Raw genomic sequence first — 19,375 nt, forward strand, 5'->3', positions numbered from 1 at the left:
GGAGGGGACCTCGTCTCTGTTCATGGCGGGGAATGGGAGCAGAGGGTTCCAAGGGCCCCTTCCAACCCAACCCCTGCTCTGACCCCACAACGTGCTCAGGAGAACAAATTCCCTCCCCAGGAGGGCTCCAGACCCCACAGAGGGACACAGAGGCCCTTTGGGACCCCCCCCCAGCACCAGGACAATCAATGGCAGACACGCAGCAGCCCCCCGCCCCCCTCCCCACAAAGCAGGCGTGGAGGCAGCCGGCTGCAGGAGCACACGCTGTATTCAGGGCCGCAGGTATCCACAGAACAGCCGCTGGCGGCGACACGGCACAGGTAACACGACAACGTCCACGACACGAGCAGCTCCATGGGGACACGGACGGGGCCTTCCCACTGCCGAGGGACCACGCTGGTCTGAACCCAACAGGAGGTGCTGGGATCTGTGACCTGAGAGCAGATCCAGCAGGAGGTGCCAGGATCCAGGGGCTGGGGCCAGGATTCTTAAGTCCGTGCCAGGATCCAGTGGGTCCAGATCCATCAGGAGGTGCTGGGATCCATCAACCCCCACCAGCATCCAGCAGGTAGGACCAGATCCATCAGGACCCATCACATGGGGCCGGATGCATCACGCGGTGCCAGGATCCGTCACGTGGGGCTAAGATCCTTAAGTCCGTGCCAGGAGCCATGGGGTGACGCCAGCATCCATCAACCCTTCCCAGGACCAAGCAGATGACCCTAGGATCCATTCGATGGCCCCAGAATCCACCATGTGGTGCCAGGATCCATCACCTAAGGTCATCGTCCTGAAGTCCATGCCAGGATCCACTGAGCGAGGGCAGGATCCATCAACTCATTCCAGCACCCATTGGGCAGTTCCAGGATCCAACAACCCACCAGCTGAGGTCAGGATCCTTAAGTCCATGCCAGGATCCATTCAATGGTCCAGAATCCATCATCAGGGGCCAGGATCCAACAGGTAGTCCCAGGATCCATTGGACAAGGCCAGGATCCATTGGATGCTCCCAGGATCCATCAATTGATTCCAGGATCCATTGGATGCTCCCAGGATCCATCGGGTGGTCCCACAGGCGGCCCCACAGCCCTCCCTGCTGTAGAAGGGCCCCGGGGGGGTTCAGGAGCCATTTAACAGCAGTTGTCGCCACTTCCAGATGCAAAAAAAAAAAAAAAAAAAAAAAAAAAAAAAAGGCAGTTGTTCTGAAAACCCTCTGAAAACCCATTACAAAGCAAAGGTTGGAAGATCCCGTATAGAAACAACACCCCCCATCTCCCTACTGCTGCACAGCTATCCCCAGAAAACAAATAAAATGAAACAAAACCACTTAAATACAACTTCATAAATATTAAATCATAGGGAAAAAAAGAACGGGGAGTTGGTTTTCTTCCCTCCTGGTAAAAAAAAAACAGAACGAGAAACACGAACCATTACAGGAGATGGGAGGGAAGGTAAGAACAGCGTCTAATATAGACAGTTATTTTGGCTGTAAGGTGAGGGCAGCAGCGGGGGAAGAGCCCACCTTCCTCCCAGCGCTGGTGGGGTCGGCGTGGGACGGCACCGGGGGCACCGGGAGCCGCAGAACCCCGCTCTGGGTCTGGATGCCCAGAGGATAAGGCCATTCCGTGGGGTCTTTTCAAACAAAACTAAGAAATAACATCCAAAAGGGGGTTGGGATGTTGGGTTTTGTTTTGTTTTTTTTTTTTCCATGGGTGTTTTTGTTTTTTCCTTAAAAAAATATCAGTGCCCACTCGAGGTGGGAGGTGGCAGCGCCGGCTCCGAAACAGCGCCGCAAAGCGCCGCCCTCTGCACCACCGCTCCTGGGCTCCTCTGCACACTGCAACCCCGCAGGGGCACAATTACATCCCTTGGCTTTTTTTTTTTTTCTTTTTTTTTTTTCTTTTTTTCTCCAATATATAAAAAAGAAAAACCAACGGAGGATTCCAACCCGTTGGGAACGCGGCTGGAGTCGCTTCCTATCCTAAAAAATAAAACCAAAAAGCGTTCCGTGCAAACGCAGCTCAGCCCCGTGGGGCTGCCAGGTTGGGTCCGTCTGCGAAGAAATGGTGACAGATTCCCACAGCTGGGCTCAGGGCAAAGATCTGCATCCGCAACGGGGCGCCGAGGGCACGCAGCCCTCCTGCACAGCGCGGCTCAGGGCCCCGCCTGCGGTCGCACAGAGCAGAGCTGCGGCGCAGTGCTGAGGGGAAGGGCTGGAGCTGAACTGCAGGAAACGCCGACGTTAAAAACTCGTTGGAAATACAAAAGGTGAACGCGTGGCTCCGAGGCAAACTGCCGGCGGGGCCAAAACTCCCACGGGCGGCAGTTTGTGGTGGCAGCATTGCGAGCCTTGGAGGTCAGAGCCTTTTTCCAAAGGCCTTCAGTCCAGTGGAGCAGTTCCTCCTCTTCCTCCTCCTCCCCTCAGGGCGGCTCAGGCCCTGGGCTCAGGCAGCGGCGCAGTGCCTGGAGGTCTCCGCCGATGCGCTCTGCTGCCCGCCCTGCGCAGCCCGCCTGGCTCTCAGCTTCCAGGTAACATTTCCAAAAAAAAAAAAAAAACCCCACAAAAAAAAAAAAAAAAAAACACAAAAAAATCCAAGAACCAAAAAACAAACTAAAAACCACGAAGGTCAGCAACGGGGGCTGAGCGCGCAGAGCCCACGCAGAGCACGGAGCCTCCTGCTGCCAGCGTCGGCTCAGAGCTGCCTCACTGCAATGAGAAGAGGGGGAGATGTTGGTGGGGGGGGAGAAGTGGGGGGAGAAATGTGGGGGCAGAAGTGTGGGGGGAGCCCAGCAGCCGCGCCTGGAGCTGCTCTGCCTGGATGGACGCGCAGCCACCCCCTCCCCATGGACCGGGGGCTCTGCCAGCATTTATCATCCCCACAGAGGCTGAGGCCAGCTCTCATCCCCGCCACCTGACCACCCTGGGTGCCCAGGAGTGCAGCAGCTCCGCTTTACCTCCTGCTTCCCCCAACAAAAGGTTGTGGGGTGGTGGACACCGCCAGGCTGCGTGTCATGGGGCAGGCGGGGCCACCATGCACACAGCTGGGTGAGGGTCTGCCCCCCACGTCCCCTCCCACCCTGAACCACTCAGCCCCTCCTCAGAGGTTACTCACGAAGCTGATCTCCGTCTCCTGCAGCTCTTCCAGCTGCTCCCTCAGCTCCGAGGAGGGCTCAGGGACTGACGGTCCTGGGGAGCTGCTGGGGAGACAGAGGGGGAAGAGCTGTAAAGCAGCATTGAAGTGGGAGCGGCCATGAAATCACCTCTCCTGCTGCGCCCAGCACAGCAGAGCAGCCCATGGAAGGGGTCAGAACAGAGCTGCCTGGAGCAACACCTGCACGTCCAACCTGGTGAGGTGAGCCCCTATGGAGCCCGCGAGCACCGCACTGCCACGATGGGGGTCTGGGGGGAAAGCAGCACGGGGACACAGCAACACAGCGCCGACGTCAGCGCCAGGCACTGCAATGGAGGCACTGCAATGGAGGCACTGCTGTGCAAAAAGCTGCTGGCAAAGCTCCCGTGCAGCAAATGGGAGTGACGTCCTGCAGGACGCAGCACATGGGGCCGCATCCCCCCAGCAGGATGCATCCCATGGAGCTGCATCCTCTCCCGACAGAACGCTCACTGTTGGTTACAGTGCTGTGCCCCCAGGACCCGACTGGGGCCAATCCCAGTGCTCAGCGCAGTAAGACGTCCCCCCAAAATTAAGCCCAGCCACCCCCAGAGCTCCTCGCCAGCAGCTGACACTCCCAGTGCCTCAAACCTCAGGACCCTCTGCCAGAAGCTGAATGACAGAGCTGGGCTGGAGCAGAGAACTCCCACACACCTCAGAACCAGGCTGTGCTCTTAGTGTGCTTCAAAGCTCTGTGAATTTGTCATAGGATCAGGCTCAAAAACATTAGGTTGGAAAAGACCCTCAAAGGTCATCAAGTCCAACCACCAACCTGACCAGACTCAGTGCCACCCAGTGCTGAGTGCACTGAAGGCTCCCACCTCCAACTGCAGGCAGTTCCTTTCCAGCTGCCTCGTTTGGGTCACTGCTGTTCAGGTTGGCACAAGCTGTGCAATCCAGCTGCTGAACACACCATCAGCCCTCGGCTTTGATCCCTGCACCTCTCCCAGCTGCAGCAGTGCTCCAAAAGAGAAGCAGTGAGGGCAGCATTCCCCTCACTGCATCCCCAGGGCATCCCCAGCGACCGCATGCATCGAGCTCCCCTTTCTCTCTGCACAAAACAGGACTCACCCATGCCTGATCTGACAGACGGGCGTCACTCTGCTCCCTGGCAGCATCCCTCCCTGCTCAGTGTCACATCCCCTCTGCAGCCTGGCACCTTGCAGCAGGGCACACCGCTGCTGCACCAAAGAAGCTCTGGAGCAGGCTGACCCTGCTGGGCTCACTCACTCAGGTCTCCCCCCAGAGTGACAAACACTCCTCCAGACCACTGCTTCTGCAGGCACCCCTCTCTAACCTCCTTCCAACAAACTGATTTTGTGCTGAACCAATCACCTACGAACCACGGGCAGCACGAGGCAGCGCCTCAGGGCACATCTCCCCAAACAAACCCTCTGGATGGGAGAAGGCCTCCAGCAAAGCGTGGTTCCTCCCTCACCTAGACAGGAAGGCAGCAGTCCTAGCGAAATCCTTTGCTGAGCTGTCGGCTTTGTGCACCTGCACGCCCACTGACCTACGCAGAGATCGAAGGAGAGACACCCTGGTTAAGGACACACAACTCCCCGGGCATGCGGACGGACTGGGAAGGAGCAGCTCTGGTTTAGGATCCCTACCGAGAAGTTTCCATGTTTTAGAGAGGGAATAAAAGGAGCGAATTGCAATCATATCTCGTCCTCCTGCAGCTGAGGACAGAGCAGACACCTTCATTAGTGCCACGGTGCAGGAATGAGGAAGGTGGGTTACGACCGCTTCCAGGAAGAGGAGTTAGCACCTCAGAACTTCTGCGCATGGGATCATGCTCTGACCACAGCTCCTCCTGGTCACCCTCAATTCTCACCACTGGGCAACAAAGGGAACATTCCAGGGCAGCCATCTGCTCCTCAGCCATGCACCGCAGCTCCAGGGACACCCAGAGGCACAGAGCTGCGCCCAGCCCTGCGCGTCGCCCCAGCGCCCTGCAGCACCACGCCGCGCTCCTGGCGCATTCTGGCAGCGCCTCGTAATCAGCACAATTATCTCAGCTCCAGGAAGAGGCCATCAAGCACGGGATGCACAAAGAACGAAAAGCCGCCGGGACGCCCGCACAGCCCAAGCAGAGACGCAAAACCGCAGCGTGTGCTCAGGACCACAGCGGGCTGCGGCAGCGCCCCGCACGCATGCTGGCCCGGCACTGAGCTCACTGGCTGCACAGCGGCTGCTCGTGCCAGGGCCCCCCGGAGCCTCACCTGTTTGCGGGCGAGTGGAGACCTCCGCTGCCCAAGGAGGAGGTGGACAAAGTGGTGGCGACGGAATCGCTGTTGGCTTCGTCCACAGGCAGAGTCCTGGGCAGGAGATCCGGGCGGCCGAGGTGGGAACCTGAGTGGAAGCACAGCAGTTCCACCACCTGCACGAGGTGCGGGCGCAGCCCCCCGTAACGGCGGGGTGAGGATCCCCCCCGCGGCACCTCAGACCCGTGAGCACGGCAGGACCAGCCCTGCCCTGCTGGAAATCCAATCCAAAGCAGCACTGCGAAATCACCCGCAGGCTCCTGCAGAAAGCTCTGCCGTGCCAAAGCAAGCTGAGGAACCCCTGGGAGGCGTTTCTCTCCCCCCAGCCCAGACACCAACCTTGCTCCACATCCGCCTCTGTCGTGACTTGTGCTTTTGTCTCACACGACACGTGCAGCTGGGAAGGCACTCCTCCCTGACAGCTGCGCCTCGGAACTGCGGTGCCGGAGCGGCTCTTCTTGGAAGGGGATGGCTTCACTTCAAGACAAAAAAAACAACAAGGCAGAGCTTCACTACCGCACAGAGCTCAGGAGGAGGAGACCCAACACAGCCCCGTCCCAGCTGGCACACAGGGAAACACACTGATGCATGAAGCAGCTCCGTGCGGCCGCATTTGCAAAGCAAGGACAACGCAGGAGGAGGGAATGCGGCACGGCAGGCTCCCCGATGCCCTCACACACTGCTGTGCTTCTCCCCAGCCCCAGCTGCTGAGCACGAAGCCAGGCACACCAGGCACACAGGGACCCCACGTGGAGAACTTACAGGGAATCTTCTTGAATACTGTGTTGCACATGAAGCACTGGAATCTTTCAGCATAGAAGCTGGGTCTGTGCACAGAAACGGTGTCCTGAAAGGGATGAGCAGTGTGGAAACCTGCATTAGTAAGTGATGGCGGTTAACGGCAGCCCCCCAGCCCTGACCCGTGCTGCATTGGCCTGGGAATATTTCTGGGTGCCTGGGAACGTTTCTGGGCACTGCTTCATGTAGAAGAGCAACACACAGAGCCCTTGGAAACCCAGGACACTGCGCAGTGAGCACCCACAGCGAGCTGAACAGGTGAGGGTGCTGTGCTTGCTGCTTACCCCATCGTGCACAAGGGCCTTCCAGGAGTGCTCCAGCTTCTTCACAAACCTGACAAAGCAGAGAACAAAGACGAGGTTTCACACCAATTTGTGCCGTTTGGTGCCCGCACGGCGCTGAGCTTCTCTGACCAGCAGCACCCGAGCAGTGGCTGTGGCCATTCTAAGCCACTGCTTGTTTTCTCCTCACCACTTCCTGCACACAACAACCACTGAGCACAGAAATAACCTCTGCCAGAGGCGATCCCTCCTGGGAACGGGAGGCAAACGCAGTAAACAAGACCCGGAAACCAATCCCCAAACACCCAACTCCAAGAAAATAACAACAGAGAAATAAAGGCAGCCAATAAAATGCATCTTAACTCCCTTGGAAGCCAGACCTCCACATGGAGCACAGACAGCAGCGCGAAGCTGTGCCTCCCACGCGACACACAGCTGCCCTCAGACTGCCTACCTGTAGGACTGCAGCACATCGATGATGCCCACGTAGAGGAGCAGCCTCTCCCCCTTGGCGTTGCGGGCAGGAATGCCCCCCATCCTGCAAGGACAGAGAACAGCGCATGCTGCTGAGGTTTGCTCGACCTTCCCAGAGCTGTGCAGTTTCACTGGAGACTGATCCCAACCCAGCCACGAGGAGAGCAAGCAACTGCAGTGAGCTGCCGCTGCTGCCCACAGGGATGGAGGCAGCAGGGATCAACCAAAGCACAGAATCATAAATGGTTGGAGCTGGAAGAGACCCTGAAAGGGCACCTCACCCCCCCTCAATGAGCAGGGGCACCACAGCTCCACCTGCACTCACAGCTCACCAGCCTCCCCATGGGAGTCTGCAGGAACGGGGCACAGCCACCCTCCCACCTCTGGGGATCCTGTGCCAGCACCTCAGTGCCCTTCTCGTAACCACTGTCTTTATTGTGCCCTGCCTAAACCCCCCTCTTTCAGCTGGGAACCATTTCCCCTCATCCCATCTCACAGGCCCCGCTGAAGACCCATCCCCTTCTCTTTCAGAGCCACCAGCACGTCTCAGAAAGGCAGCAGCAGGCACCCCAAAAGCGCACACGAAGGCAGCCCTGCAGCAGAGCAGCACACACTCACTGGTCGTCTGTCTCTATGGTGCCTCCCCTGCGGGCCTCCCCCTGGATGGACTCCATGGCAGTGGAATACAGGGCTTTCTGCGCCGCAGGGCGCCGCGTGTCGGCCTGGGACGTCCCGTCTGCCATCGCGTGCTCCCTCTGTGCCAGGTCCATGTTATGGATTGCCACCAGCAAACTGTAATCCATGATTTTAAAACTCTGCAGGACCTGGGCAGAAAGTCGACAAAGCCTCATTGCCACCGTGAGCCTCGTGAAGCTGCCGACGGGGCACCACAGCATCGCCGGCGGTGCCACCTGGACCCCAGCATGGCCAGGGGATGAATTCAACCCACAGCCTGCCTCTGCCAGGCGCCAGGAAGGCCTGCAGTACTCCTCCTGTGCAGGAGACCCAGAGCAGGGACTGCACTCTCGCACAGCTGCTGGCAGGCTCAGAGCTGAGCCCACTGCCCGGACCCTGCACGCCTGGCACAGGCAGAGGGCACACGGCTTCCTGCCCACAGTGCTGCCAAACTGCAGGCTGTCCAGCCAGCACGCCCAGGAGAGGATGCAGGACTGCTGGGTGCCATCAGAAAGGTTCAAAAGAATTCCTCCCAGCACTTCCACTTACCAAACAGTCTCTCTGCAACGTTTTGCACAGAGCATTATACATGTCTGAGTCCAAGAAGAGGCCATCGGGGATGTCCTGCATAAAATCCAAGTCCTTGTAGGTGGGGAAGACCTTCTCCCTCTCCTTCTGGGACGCCCTGCGTTTGTAGGTGGAGCCCTTCAGGTCGTATTTGAGGTGCATCTTCACAGAACGTGGCAGCAGGTTGTTCATCACCACAATGCGGATGTTTTTGCCCCCGGCTTGGACACAATACAAGCCGTAAAACTTGGGCAGCAGCGTCCTTGGGTTCTGATTCAAGTTCTAAAAGAACCAAAGATGCAGAGATGCCTTCAGAGCCACGCTGACTATTTACATTCTGCCCAGCAGAGCTGCCTGCTCCTCCCAGTGGGGCCGGCAGCAGTCCAAAGCATTTGCCAAAGAAACAAAGAGGTGAGGGTGGGGAAGGGGCGACAGGCCGGCACTGCCCACTGTTAACGTCACCCTGCAAAGCCGAGGGTCAGATCAGCCCACGAGTGCAGAACTCCCTGCTCACCACACAGGGACACGCAGGGCCCTGTGTGAGGCTCGTGGCACAGAGCCCAGCAGGGAGCACGCAGTGCTACGGGCAAAGAAAGCCTCTCCTGGCCTCACTTACCATGTAGTAGCCAGGAAGCAGCTTCTGCAAGAACTCTGCCTCTTTGTGTTGAACTGTCTTGATGATAAACTCGTCGTCGCTGGACACGTAGAAGAGGGATCCACTGGCCCCAGAGTTGGAGAGCTCAATGAGGGGCTCACTGCAGAGCGAGTACTGGGGAGGAGGAGGAGAGAAAAGCAGAGGTGGAACACGGCAGCACGGCGCTGCTGCCCTTCAGACAGCACCAGGCAAACCCCGGGGCCACGGACCGCATCCACTGCGGTGCTCCCAGAGCTCCAAGCAGACACAGAGCACAGGAACCCCCCCGAGCACCCGGCAGCCGTACCAGGTAATCGTCCGGCCGGATCCCAAACAGCTCCCGGAAATATCGGAAGGCCACCGGCGCGTAGGTTTTGAAGCGGAAATCGTTGTAGTGGTGAGCTGGGGTGAGGTTACTGCCTTCACTGCTCGAGGAGAGAGGGCACACGTGGGTTTGCATCATTCAGGGCTCCTAAGAGACGATCTGAGCAGCAAGGCCTGCTCTGGCTGCCCCCTAACGCACCGCCAGGACTGAACGCGTCCAGCCCAGGGAGGCGCACAGCAGCACAGCTGCATTTATGTGTTCAGCAGACCTATGGGAGCCACAGCAGAGCTCTGCAGAAACGGAGCTGCTCGGCACGCAGTGCCTCTGCTCAGCACAGCTGTGCTCCCCCAGCTCTGCTGCTGCCTCCTAAAAGCGAGCAGGGCTGGGAGCTACTGCTGCTACCGCTGCCAAAGCACGACAGAAAGGAAGGAAGCAAGCACTGACCTTGGGAAGAAAATACTTTCTACTACGTAGAAATCTTGCATGAGAACGTCTCTTTCAGGTTTAGTGCTCAAGCTCCCAACCGTGTGTGTGATGCCCAGCTGGATGGCACCTTTCAAGGCTGATGACGTTGTCTGGAGGAGCAAAGGAAACGAGTTAGGCAACATAAGTGGCCAACTGGGAAGAGGAATGAGAGGAGCTGGAGGAAAGAGAGCTCCATGCTCAGAAGTGTGCTGTTAGAGGGGCACTGCACAGCCACCACTTCTACCTGCTGGCTTCTTTCTCAACGAGCAGCACCACCACGGCTCTGTCCCGGGGCAGCCTGCAGCGGGCAGCAGCAGGGCGAACACCTCCCTGTCCCACCCCAGTAACATTCTGCTCAGTTCTGGCTGAGCTGTGAAGGACCTGAGCACAATTTCATTGCTCCCCCCACATCCTGCTCTTAGAGGGGAGGTGGCCTCGTTCCCCTGCCACCAAACACAGCGGGCAGCAGCTCAGTAGGGCTACACAGCACAGCACGCACCACCCCACTTTCCTGACTGGTGCCAGGTCAGGGCTCCTCAGCCCTAAAGTTCTCTGTCATGTCAAAATAAGGAGTGCAGACAGGCAGCCACTCCTGCCCATGTGCTCAAGCTGTCCCAGAACAATGCCAGACTGTGTTCCTGCACAGCTGCTGGAATCAGGAGTTCTCCTCTGTGCAGCACATGACCTCACCCTGCGGGAACCCTTCCCACACCAGCCCAACACCCCGTGCCACGCAGCCACCGCACAACACCCTGCTCCTCTCCAGCTGCCTGCCTGCATTTCCCATTTCCTCTGGTTTCCTGGGGGAGGGAGGAAGAATGCGATTCCTTTTCCCCCCCACACCCTGTGCTGCTTGACCACAGCTCTCAGCTGAGCGCACGCGGCCCTGCCTGCTGGTGAGCACACAGCACAGAGCCACGTTGCCAAGGAACAAGAGTTTCCCTCCTCCATCCACCAGCGAGGCAGGCCGAGCAGCTGGCCGCCTGTTTATCATCACTTCCACAGGGGAAAGAACTCCAGAAAAACAACTCGCCACCCCTGGAAAAAGAAGGGATGGAAAAAAGGCGGCCTGCCCAGTAATCTTGTTCCCAGATCGGCCCCATGCAGCACTCCAGCAGCGCCAGGGGCCCTCGCGAAAAAACACTTCAGGCATTTTGCGGCAGCTCTGCTCCCTTCTCCTCCCACTGCTGCCCAACCTCCGCCCCTGGATTTCAGAGGGATCCAGAGGCAGTGAACAGAAGGCAGCGGTCAGTGCAGGACAGACACCGTAACAAAACTCCTGCCATGCGCTCACACCATGACCAGAGCAGCTCTGGGGCAGAGATCTGGACGAGAAGCTCTGCCTGCACCAAGTGCACAGAGCCCTCATCTGCTCCACCTCCCCCCAGACCCGAACTCACATCAGAGGTGTCACCATCCCTGTGAAGCCCAGCAGAGTGGAAGCAGCATCCACAGAGCTGCCACAGCTGCAGCTTGTGGCGAAGCCCTAACAATCCCCCTTTTTGACACTCCAGGAATGCCACAAGACCTGTAGGAAGGCCCTGCCCCAGGAGCACAGGATCAGCCAGAAAAGGGCTGGGAAGTTGCTGCCAGCGGGCAGCGCTTAGAAGCGATCTCCTTCTGAAGGCTGTAAGAGCAGCTGTGGGAAAGGAGCAGCTCTGCCCACTGCCCTCACAGCTCGGAGCGCTGCGCTCCCTCCGAGCGACCGCCGTGGCCACCCTGCAGCACCCAGCGACACCCAGCCTTGGCTGCCCTGGCTGGGATCCACATCACGCAGAGCAGCAGAGCCGTGCGGCGGCGCTCACCTTCTTGTAGGTGGTCTCACCCGTGGAATCCACCCCTCTGTGCCCCTTCTTTATCGTCTGAGAGCCCGGCTGCCCTGAAGAGCCTGGCATCTGGGATGGAGGAAAAGGTGGTGAGAAGGGGGGCTCAGAACACGGCGTGCTCCCAAAGCACCCAGCACAGCAATGACATTTGCACAGCCAGGACCGCGCCGTGTCACGTGCTGATGTCCAGGGAAGCGATCAGCAGCAGCTCCGGCCATCCACCTGCAGCCACCACGGGCCCCTCTGCGGGATTCTTCGTCTGTCCCTGCTGTCACAAAGCCCAGCAAGGCCAACTCCCTGGGGAAGCAGCTTAGGCAAGCTGCGCACACAGCCCTGACTCACGGCTCAGGAACTCACTTGGCTGGCTCCAGTCTGAGCACAGGGCTGCTCTGCTGGCAGGACGGCTCAGCCCCAGCACAGCGGGGGAACCCAAAGGCTGCTCTCACTGCTGTGCTTCCCCTGGCTCTCCTTCTCCCGCCCCAACCCCATTTCCGAGGCAGGAATTGGGTGTTTGGAGCTCTTAGCCACAAACTTACCTCTGGGGTGAGCGACTTTTTGATGGCAGACGGCCCTGTGGGACAAAAAACTGCAGTCAGGAGGAGGGAAGCACAGCACACGAGCAGCCCAGCGACGGCGGCAGCAGAGGAGCACCGACCCACGGCTGCTCCCCCCCGGCAGAGGGGCTGGGGGTGTTTCTGGGCACAGGGAGGGCTGCGATGTCTCTCTGTGCCACAAAGCTGCCAGGCAGACCTGGCCCAAAGGCGGAGCAGAGAACAGCAGCTTTGGGCCTGAAACAGGCAGACTTGGCTGCTATTTCCTTGTCGTTTCTTCTGTCTGCTTCAGACACTGTAGGATTTTAATTGGGAGCTGTGACAGCACCCACTGCAGCACCCCACCACGACACCCCCTGCAACTCCTCCCCACAGCCAAGCAGCTGCTGACTGGGATGAGCCCTGCAGCACAGACCCCGTGTCAGCCCTACAAAACCACAGACCTTTCTCATCTCCACATCTCAGCCCGCAGGAACCCACGGACCTTTCAGTTCTCCACATCTCAGCCCTGTCCTCAGAGGTCTTTTCCAACCCTAACGCTCCCTTGATCCTGTTGAGGACATGGGCTTGGTGGGATGGGTTGGCATTGGACTCGGTGGTCCTGGAAGTCTTCAGCCTCAACAATTCTGTTTCTATGGGTGTGGTGGGGATGCCGATAGTTGGGCCTGATGATCTCAGAGGTCTTTTGCAATCCTATTGATTCTATTCCGCTTCCAAGCTCCACCAGGATGCGGGGATGGGGAAAAAATCCCAGCCATGTCAATACAGCACCCGTTCAAGAGCAAATCAATCTCATTTGTCTTTTTAAACACAAATTTACCAGTTCATCAATTGAAACCACCAAGATCCCAGCAACCCCTCTGCAGCAGCACCAGCCTCATCCCCTCGGAGATTAGCTGTGTTAATATTTAATCACCCATGCAAATCCCCGCTCCAGCAGGGTTTAACCACAGCTCCCTCAGAGCAGCAGATCCCCACCGCGCTGCCTGGACCCCGCAGCACGCAGTGGGGGAACACAAGCCAAGCCACGAGCTCACACCCAAGCCCTGCCTGTGCAGGGGGTGCTGCTGGGGGTCCAACCAGAGCCCAGGCTGCGTGGGGACCCCAGGAGCCCGGCCATAACGAGCTGCAGCACCCCAGCGAGGCGCTGATCAGCGGTGAGGGCAGCAGCAGGGCTGGGGGCTCCATGCGATCGCCCCCTGGGTCCCTGCACCCAAGGCAGGTTTTATGGCTGGTTTTGTCCACACACACACAGGCTGCCCGGAGAAGCGAAGGTGTTAAACTGCGAGCTGTAAGCGAAACACAGCAACGCAGCTCAGGGGAGCACACAGCTCTGGATCTGCTGGAACCAAACGGTCTCTCAACCGTAACTGGAACCCAGGCTGAAAAACAGCAGCAGGACCCAAAGGTTTGCCCTGGACAGGGGCAGCAGATCCGGGTTAAGGTCACATCCAAAACCAAACTCGCCCTGCCCCACAGCAGCCACCTTTTCCCTTCGCTCTCAGTGCTGGGCTCAATCCCTTCCGTGCTGCAGCGGCTCCTCCAGCTGCAGCTGCCCGGGAGCATTTTCAGACCCAAAGTCTGTACTTCCCAGGGGTAGCGGCTGGAAAAACCAAAGCTGAGCACAAGAGACGGGCACAGAACTCATTCTGAGGGGCCGGGAGATGCTTCGGCTTCAGTGCCGGCAGCCCCAGCACCCACCTGGCGGCACGGCAGCATGCAACAGACAGCACTGACACCCAGCTCTACATCTGAAGCCAGACCAAGGTCAGCCGCACTTCTGCTGATGTCAGACAAAAATAACAAGCCAAAACGTCAGCACACCCAAACACGGCACCCGCTGGGGCCGGGACACGGCTCAGAGACACCCGCTGTGCTTCCACCCACAGCCCCCAGCGACCCCGCAGGGTCAGAGCTGCAGGTGGGAGCAGGGGGGGCCACTGTGCAAAGCCGGCCGGGGGCACGGAGCACAAACAGCCACTGCGGCACGGCGGGCGGCGTCGGTTACCGCGCAGAGGAGCTGCGTGCAGCGCAGAGCTTCTAACCTCTTCGGAACGACATCACCGAGCAGCACAAAAAGCTGAAATCTGGACGAGGGAAAAACAGAGAGGTTACGTGGAGGGCAGCGGGAATTTCGGCTGCAAGAAACAGCGGCTGTTTGGGATGTTGGGTCCCTGAGAAAGTCAGAGAAACGCGGAAAGAAACGCGGCCGTGCCACCCTGCCAGCCCTTCCACGCACAGCGCAGCGTGAGCCGAGCAGGGCGACCTCAGGGCGCGAAGCCGCGCCGGGGCAGCACAGCGAGCATCGCCCACAGCAGCAGCCACTGCTGGAAGCACTGCAGGACTCGGCCGGCGCTCTGGGAATGAAGGCGAGCCGTGAGGGATCCCTCAGCCCTGGGAGCGAGGGAGGCAGAGTCTGTGGGGGTGGAACAATTAATTAAGCACTGCGAGGTGCTGCGAGCGGAGCTGTGCTGCGACGACGCAGCAGAAGCTTTTACTTCCACAGCAGAACCCGGTCACTGCGGGGTCAGCGCCGGCCCCAAAGCCACGCGGCTCCCATCTGCTGCCCCACGGGGTGAGCTCCGTCCAGCCCCACACAGCAGCTCCCCGTGCCTCCGGCTGCCCTCCTTCGTCTCCATCCCAGAGCGGAGCCCTGCCCGGCTGCCTGCAGCTCAGCACCAACGGAGCTCTGTGTGCTCAGTGCTCCAGGAGCCACAACACGACGTCACCGCCGCCCCCAGCAGTTGAGGGGCTGCCCGTCATCCTGCTCACGGGCTGGGCACGAAGCTCTGCCCCCTCCTATAGGGGCCGAGTCCCCGCCGGCTCTCACCCCTCCGGGACGATTTCCTCCCCAGAAGGGATGAAGCCATTCTGAGAGCGATTCTTTTGTCTGCGGCCGCCGGGGAGGGGCCCGAAGCCCCGGAGGGTGACAATGAACTCCCAACTCTCTCTCTGAGCTCCGTCCTTACAAAGCACAAAGAACCAAACGATCGAAATCCCGCATTAGCATTTTTGGCACACGCCGCTTCAAAAGCGAAAACAGCAAAATGAGAAATCCTCCCCCGTGTTTCCCCGGGAGCAGGAAGGGTGGGACGCCCCAATCCTTCCGTCCCCGGCATTTCAGCTGCAAGACGCTGAGTAATCGGCCCTAGGGTGAACACTGAGCTGTGGGGCCGGCTTTAGGGTTTACTCATGGAGAAAGCAAAGCTTTGTGCCAGAACAGTCGGCCCCACATTCACTGGGGTCTGAGATGCTTCGGGGTTTTGCACTGGAAAAAGTAAAGCCCCGTGCCCAGAGCAATCAAAACCAAAACCACCGCCCCCCTTTAGTCTGTGAGAGGCCCCAGAGATGGGATAAGAGCTTTAAACGCTGCAGCCGAGGTGAGCGCACTTCACGTACGGCCCACGTCACTCAGCTCTGCCAGCAGGACTAAAATCCTGCAGGAAAGGCTCCCTGGCCAGCACCAAACCACCCTCGAAAGCAAACAGCAACACCGATCCCAGCAGGAAGGTAGAAGAGGTTGCCTCGTGCACTTGCATCTCCTCCCCGATGTGAAGCTCTGGATGCAGCTCCTCTTCCAGGTGGGAGAGATGAGACGTGTGACAGCTCCAGGCTCCCAAAGGGAACCCCAAAGCACGGCGGGAGGAGACCCTGCAGCCTCACCCTGAGCCGGCAGAGCCACGGACCCCTATTCCCCACAGTGCTGTGGGAGCAGCAGGGAGCACCGCCAAAGGGGGCGGGGAGGGGGCAGAGACCCATTTCCAGAGGCCCCAGGAACGAGGAACGCAACGCCAAGAGGCCGCCGAGGTGAGGCCCCGCGGGCTGGCAGCCCCTGGCCTTCTTCCATGGGACGACCAGAAGCCCCCTCCGCCCTGCCCTGCAATCAGTAATGGCCTCGGCACTCTGCCACGGGAACTCAGGGACGGTGCTGCCGAATGCTGACCGGCTGTGGAAGCCACTCCCGCCCCACGTCCAGCACCCCAAACCGGACCCATCCCCCAACTTCAGGGGCAGGAAGGGGCGTAGGGCCCCCCCAACACCGAGACGGCCGAGCCACAGCCGTGAGCACCCTGTTGTGCCCCACAGACGCTTCGCTCCCCATCATCCCTCCCCCAGGATGTGTGGGCAGCCCCACAGCCCCCAGTTCCAGCGCTGTACGGCGGCCAAACCGCCCCCCCCCCTCCCTCCCCGTGCTGGAGCCCTCCGCCCCCCGTGTGGTGCCAAACGGCCGCCGAGATACCCGGAATGCCGCAGCCCCAACCGCCGGGACCCCAAACCCGGCAGGGGGAGGCCGTCACCTCCACCCCCGTACCCCATAACAGCGTCCTGGGCCCCGCCCCTCACAGCCCCTCAGCGCACCCCAGGCCCACCCCGCACCTCTCTCAGCCCCACACTGCCCGACCTCACCCCGGGCCCGACCCCCCACCTCCCACAGCCCCACCCGCCCCCAGCAGCCCCTCCTCGCCCCCCAGCGCGCGGCTTCAGCGCTCCCGCCGTACCCCCGAGGCCGCCGCTGCTGCCGCTGCTGCCCCCCGATTCGGGCCCCGCCGCCGCCATCTTGCCGCCTCCCGCGCCCGCCGTCGCCTCGCGCGAGGCCACGCCCCCTCGGCACCACCCACGGGGGGGGAGGGGAGGCGCCCCCGCGCGGCCGCGACCACTCGGGATGCGCGGGTGGGAGGGGGGGCGGGATCGCTCAAAGCGCATGCGCGGGATGCGTGACACGTGACGAGCGGAGGGGAAGTCTTTCAGGGCGCGCGAGGCGCGAGTCACGTGACGCGCCGAGGGCGACCAATAGAAAACATCGGAGCCTTCCGCACCTCCGGCCCGCAAGGGGGCGCTACGTCGCTCGCTCCTCCCGCGGCAGGACGACGAGTCGAGCGCCGATGGCGGCGGCGGCGCCGCGATGAGTTTGGCTGAAGGCCGCGCCCCGCGGCGCACGGCCGGGAACCGCCTGTCGGGGCTGCTGGAGGCCGAGGAGGAGGACGAGTTCTACCAGACCACGTATGGCGGCTTCACTGAGGTGTGCGTCCAGGAAGGGGCTTTATGGGAGGGTCGGAGGGACTCTGGGGCGCGCTGAAGGGAGGCGCGGGACCTTGGAGGGGGGGTTGGGAGGGGACCCGGGGCACCAAGGGGGTCGGGGTGTCGTGAGGGGCTCGGGGGTCCTCAGGGGAGCCCTGAAGAGAAGAAAGGGGCTTTATGAGGTTGTGGGGGGAGGCGAAGGGCTTTAGGGGGTGTGAGGGGAGCTGAGAGGGTTTGAATGAAGGCTGGAGAAGGGTCTGAGGGGGATCGGGGCATTTAGGAACCTGGGAGGACCCTGAGGGGGTTCGTGAGGGAAACCGGGGGAGGTCCTGAAGGGATTGGAGGCACTGAGGGGTTCAGAATTGGGCAGGGGTGGCTTTAGAGAGCCCTTGAGTGGGGGAGGGGCTCGAAGTGGGGGCTGGGAGGAACTTCAGGGGCAGCTGTCAGGGGTTTCCCCATTGGGGTGGTGGTGGAGCACAGCCCTCGGTGTGACGCTGCCCTTCCACCCCTCAGGAGTCGGGTGATGACGAGTACCGGGGCGACCAGTCGGACAGCGACGACGAGGTGGACTCAGACTTCGACATCGATGAGGGCGAGGAGCCAACGAGCGACCAGGATGAGAGCGAGCCCAAGCGGCGCCGCCGCGTCGTCACCAAGGCCTACAGAGTGAGGGGACAGCTGGGCGTGGGGCTCGGGTCCCCCTGAGTGTCCTCTGACCCGCTGGGAGGGGATACAGGTGTCCCCAAAAGGATGGGATAATTGCCAACCTGCTAATTGCTAACAGTGGGGAGGAGGTGTCCCTTTGGGGCCATTTCACAGCGGCAGCCCCATGCAGTTTCTCCCTCCTGCCCAACCCTTAGGAGCCCATCAAGAGCCTTCGACCCAAGAAGGCCGACACCCCCAGCAGCGGCTCCCAGAAGGCCCGAGAGGTGAAATCGGCCCCCCTGGAGCTCCAGGATGAAGTGGGAGACAGTGAGTGGAGGCAGGCTGGGACGCGCCGGCTTCCCTGGGCTGGAGCTGGGCACCCCACTGCCCCGGGAGCTGTGCTGGCCCCACCTGAGCCCCTTCCTCTGCTGCAGGCCGGAAGCACATGCGGCAGTCGACGACGGAACACACGCGGCAGACCTTCCTGCGCATCCAGGAGCGCCAGGTGCAGTCCAAGCGCAAGAAGGGCGGCCCCAACTACGACCGCCCACTGACGCAGGAGGAGCTGCTGGAGGAGGCCAAGATCACGGAGGAGATCAACCTCCGCTCGCTGGGTGAGAAGAGAGCGGGGTGGGGGCTGGGGGCGCGGGCGCTGGGGGGGGCTGACCCCCCCCCCCGGGCTCATCTCTGCTTTCCCAGAGAACTACGAACGCCTGGAGGCTGACAAGAAGAAGCAGGTGCAGAAGAAGAGGAAGTGCGTCGGGCCCGTCATCCGGTACTGGTCCGTCACCATGCCCCTCATCACAGAGCTGGGCAAGGAGGAGAATGTGGACGTGGAGGGGTAATTTGGGGCACTGGATGCGATCCCGCTGGTTTCCCCCACCGCTCCCATCCCCAACCCTGAGGCTGAGTAGAGCTGCGGGTTTGGGCTGGCACTGCCCACAGCCCCACATTCTGCTCCTGCGGGGCTGCCTGGGTTCCCCCAGCGCCGTGCATCCCTCAGGGCTGACTCCACCTCTTCCAGGTTGGACCAAGACCCGCAGCAGGCGGACGCTGCCGCAGCCCCGGCCTCCAGCGGGAAATGCTCCCGCACCTTCATCTCCTTCACCGACGACGAAACCTTCGAGCGTTTCTTCCCCAAAGCGAAGGCGCCGCGGCTGCCGGTGCGGGAGATCTGCCCGGTCACCCACAAACCGGCCGTGTACCGCGACCCCATCACAGACATCCCCTACTCCAACATCCGCGCCTTCAAAATCATCCGCGAGGCCTACAAGAAGTACATCACGGCCCACGGGCTGCCCAGCGCCGCCGCCGCCTCCGCAGCTTTGGGGGCTGCTCCTCCCGGCCCCGATCCCGGCCTCCGCCCCACGCGCCAGAAAATCATCATCAAGCAGAGCGTGCCCACGGCCTGAGCCTCCCGTGGGGCGGCGACGGATCCTCGCTCGATTTATCTGCTTCCTACTGTTGGTGTTTTGTTGTTTGGGGGTTTTTAATTAAAAGGAAAGAACTGGCAGTGAGGTGCAGGTGAAGGTGTGCAGTGAGGGGCGCAGGTTGCGCCCTCAGCGCTGGCGGATCCCGCGGGATGAAACAAGGCCTTGTTTTCAGGGAGACCCGCGGTGCCTCTCGCGCGCAGCTGAGCCCCGGGGAGCTTTTCTGAGTGGGGCTGGAGGCGAGCGGA

The 19,375-nt window shown here is 60.7% G+C and overlaps 2 protein-coding genes across 10 annotated transcripts; one reads left to right on the top strand and one right to left on the bottom strand.

Annotated features, from left to right (window-relative positions):
• Positions 1-250: 250 nt before the first annotated feature.
• PIP5K1A (phosphatidylinositol-4-phosphate 5-kinase type 1 alpha) lies at positions 251-16,626 on the bottom strand. 9 transcript variants are annotated; one of them, XM_052665080.1, is made up of 17 exons: positions 16,533-16,607; positions 14,079-14,120; positions 12,019-12,053; positions 11,462-11,551; positions 9,636-9,766; positions 9,174-9,291; positions 8,849-9,001; positions 8,215-8,514; positions 7,609-7,814; positions 6,971-7,054; positions 6,520-6,568; positions 6,200-6,284; positions 5,777-5,914; positions 5,396-5,525; positions 4,609-4,683; positions 3,114-3,198; positions 251-1,149 (listed from the first exon to the last, which is right to left on the bottom strand). In XM_052665080.1, exons 1-17 carry the CDS (start codon positions 16,588-16,590, stop codon positions 1,120-1,122), a joined length of 1,809 nt encoding a protein of 602 aa, XP_052521040.1. In that variant the 5' UTR covers positions 16,591-16,607; the 3' UTR covers positions 251-1,119. The 9 variants fall into 9 exon arrangements, with proteins under 9 accessions (XP_052521040.1, XP_052521042.1, XP_052521045.1 ...); XM_052665082.1 differs by having other exon boundaries at positions 3,114-3,195; positions 16,533-16,606; XM_052665083.1 differs by lacking the exon at positions 251-1,149 and adding an exon at positions 1,328-2,707 and having other exon boundaries at positions 16,533-16,606.
• Positions 16,627-16,879: 253 nt separating this feature from the next.
• VPS72 (vacuolar protein sorting 72 homolog) lies at positions 16,880-19,210 on the top strand. Its single transcript, XM_052665109.1, has 6 exons — positions 16,880-17,053; positions 17,566-17,718; positions 17,913-18,024; positions 18,132-18,311; positions 18,397-18,538; positions 18,722-19,210. Exons 1-6 carry the CDS (start codon positions 16,937-16,939, stop codon positions 19,107-19,109), a joined length of 1,092 nt encoding a protein of 363 aa, XP_052521069.1. The 5' UTR covers positions 16,880-16,936; the 3' UTR covers positions 19,110-19,210.
• The last annotated feature ends 165 nt before the right edge of the window (positions 19,211-19,375 follow it).

The sequence above is a fragment of the Tympanuchus pallidicinctus genome, unplaced genomic scaffold (assembly GCF_026119805.1).
Source record: "Tympanuchus pallidicinctus isolate F22 unplaced genomic scaffold, pur_lepc_1.0 scaffold61, whole genome shotgun sequence".
Lineage (NCBI taxonomy): Eukaryota > Metazoa > Chordata > Aves > Galliformes > Phasianidae > Tympanuchus > Tympanuchus pallidicinctus.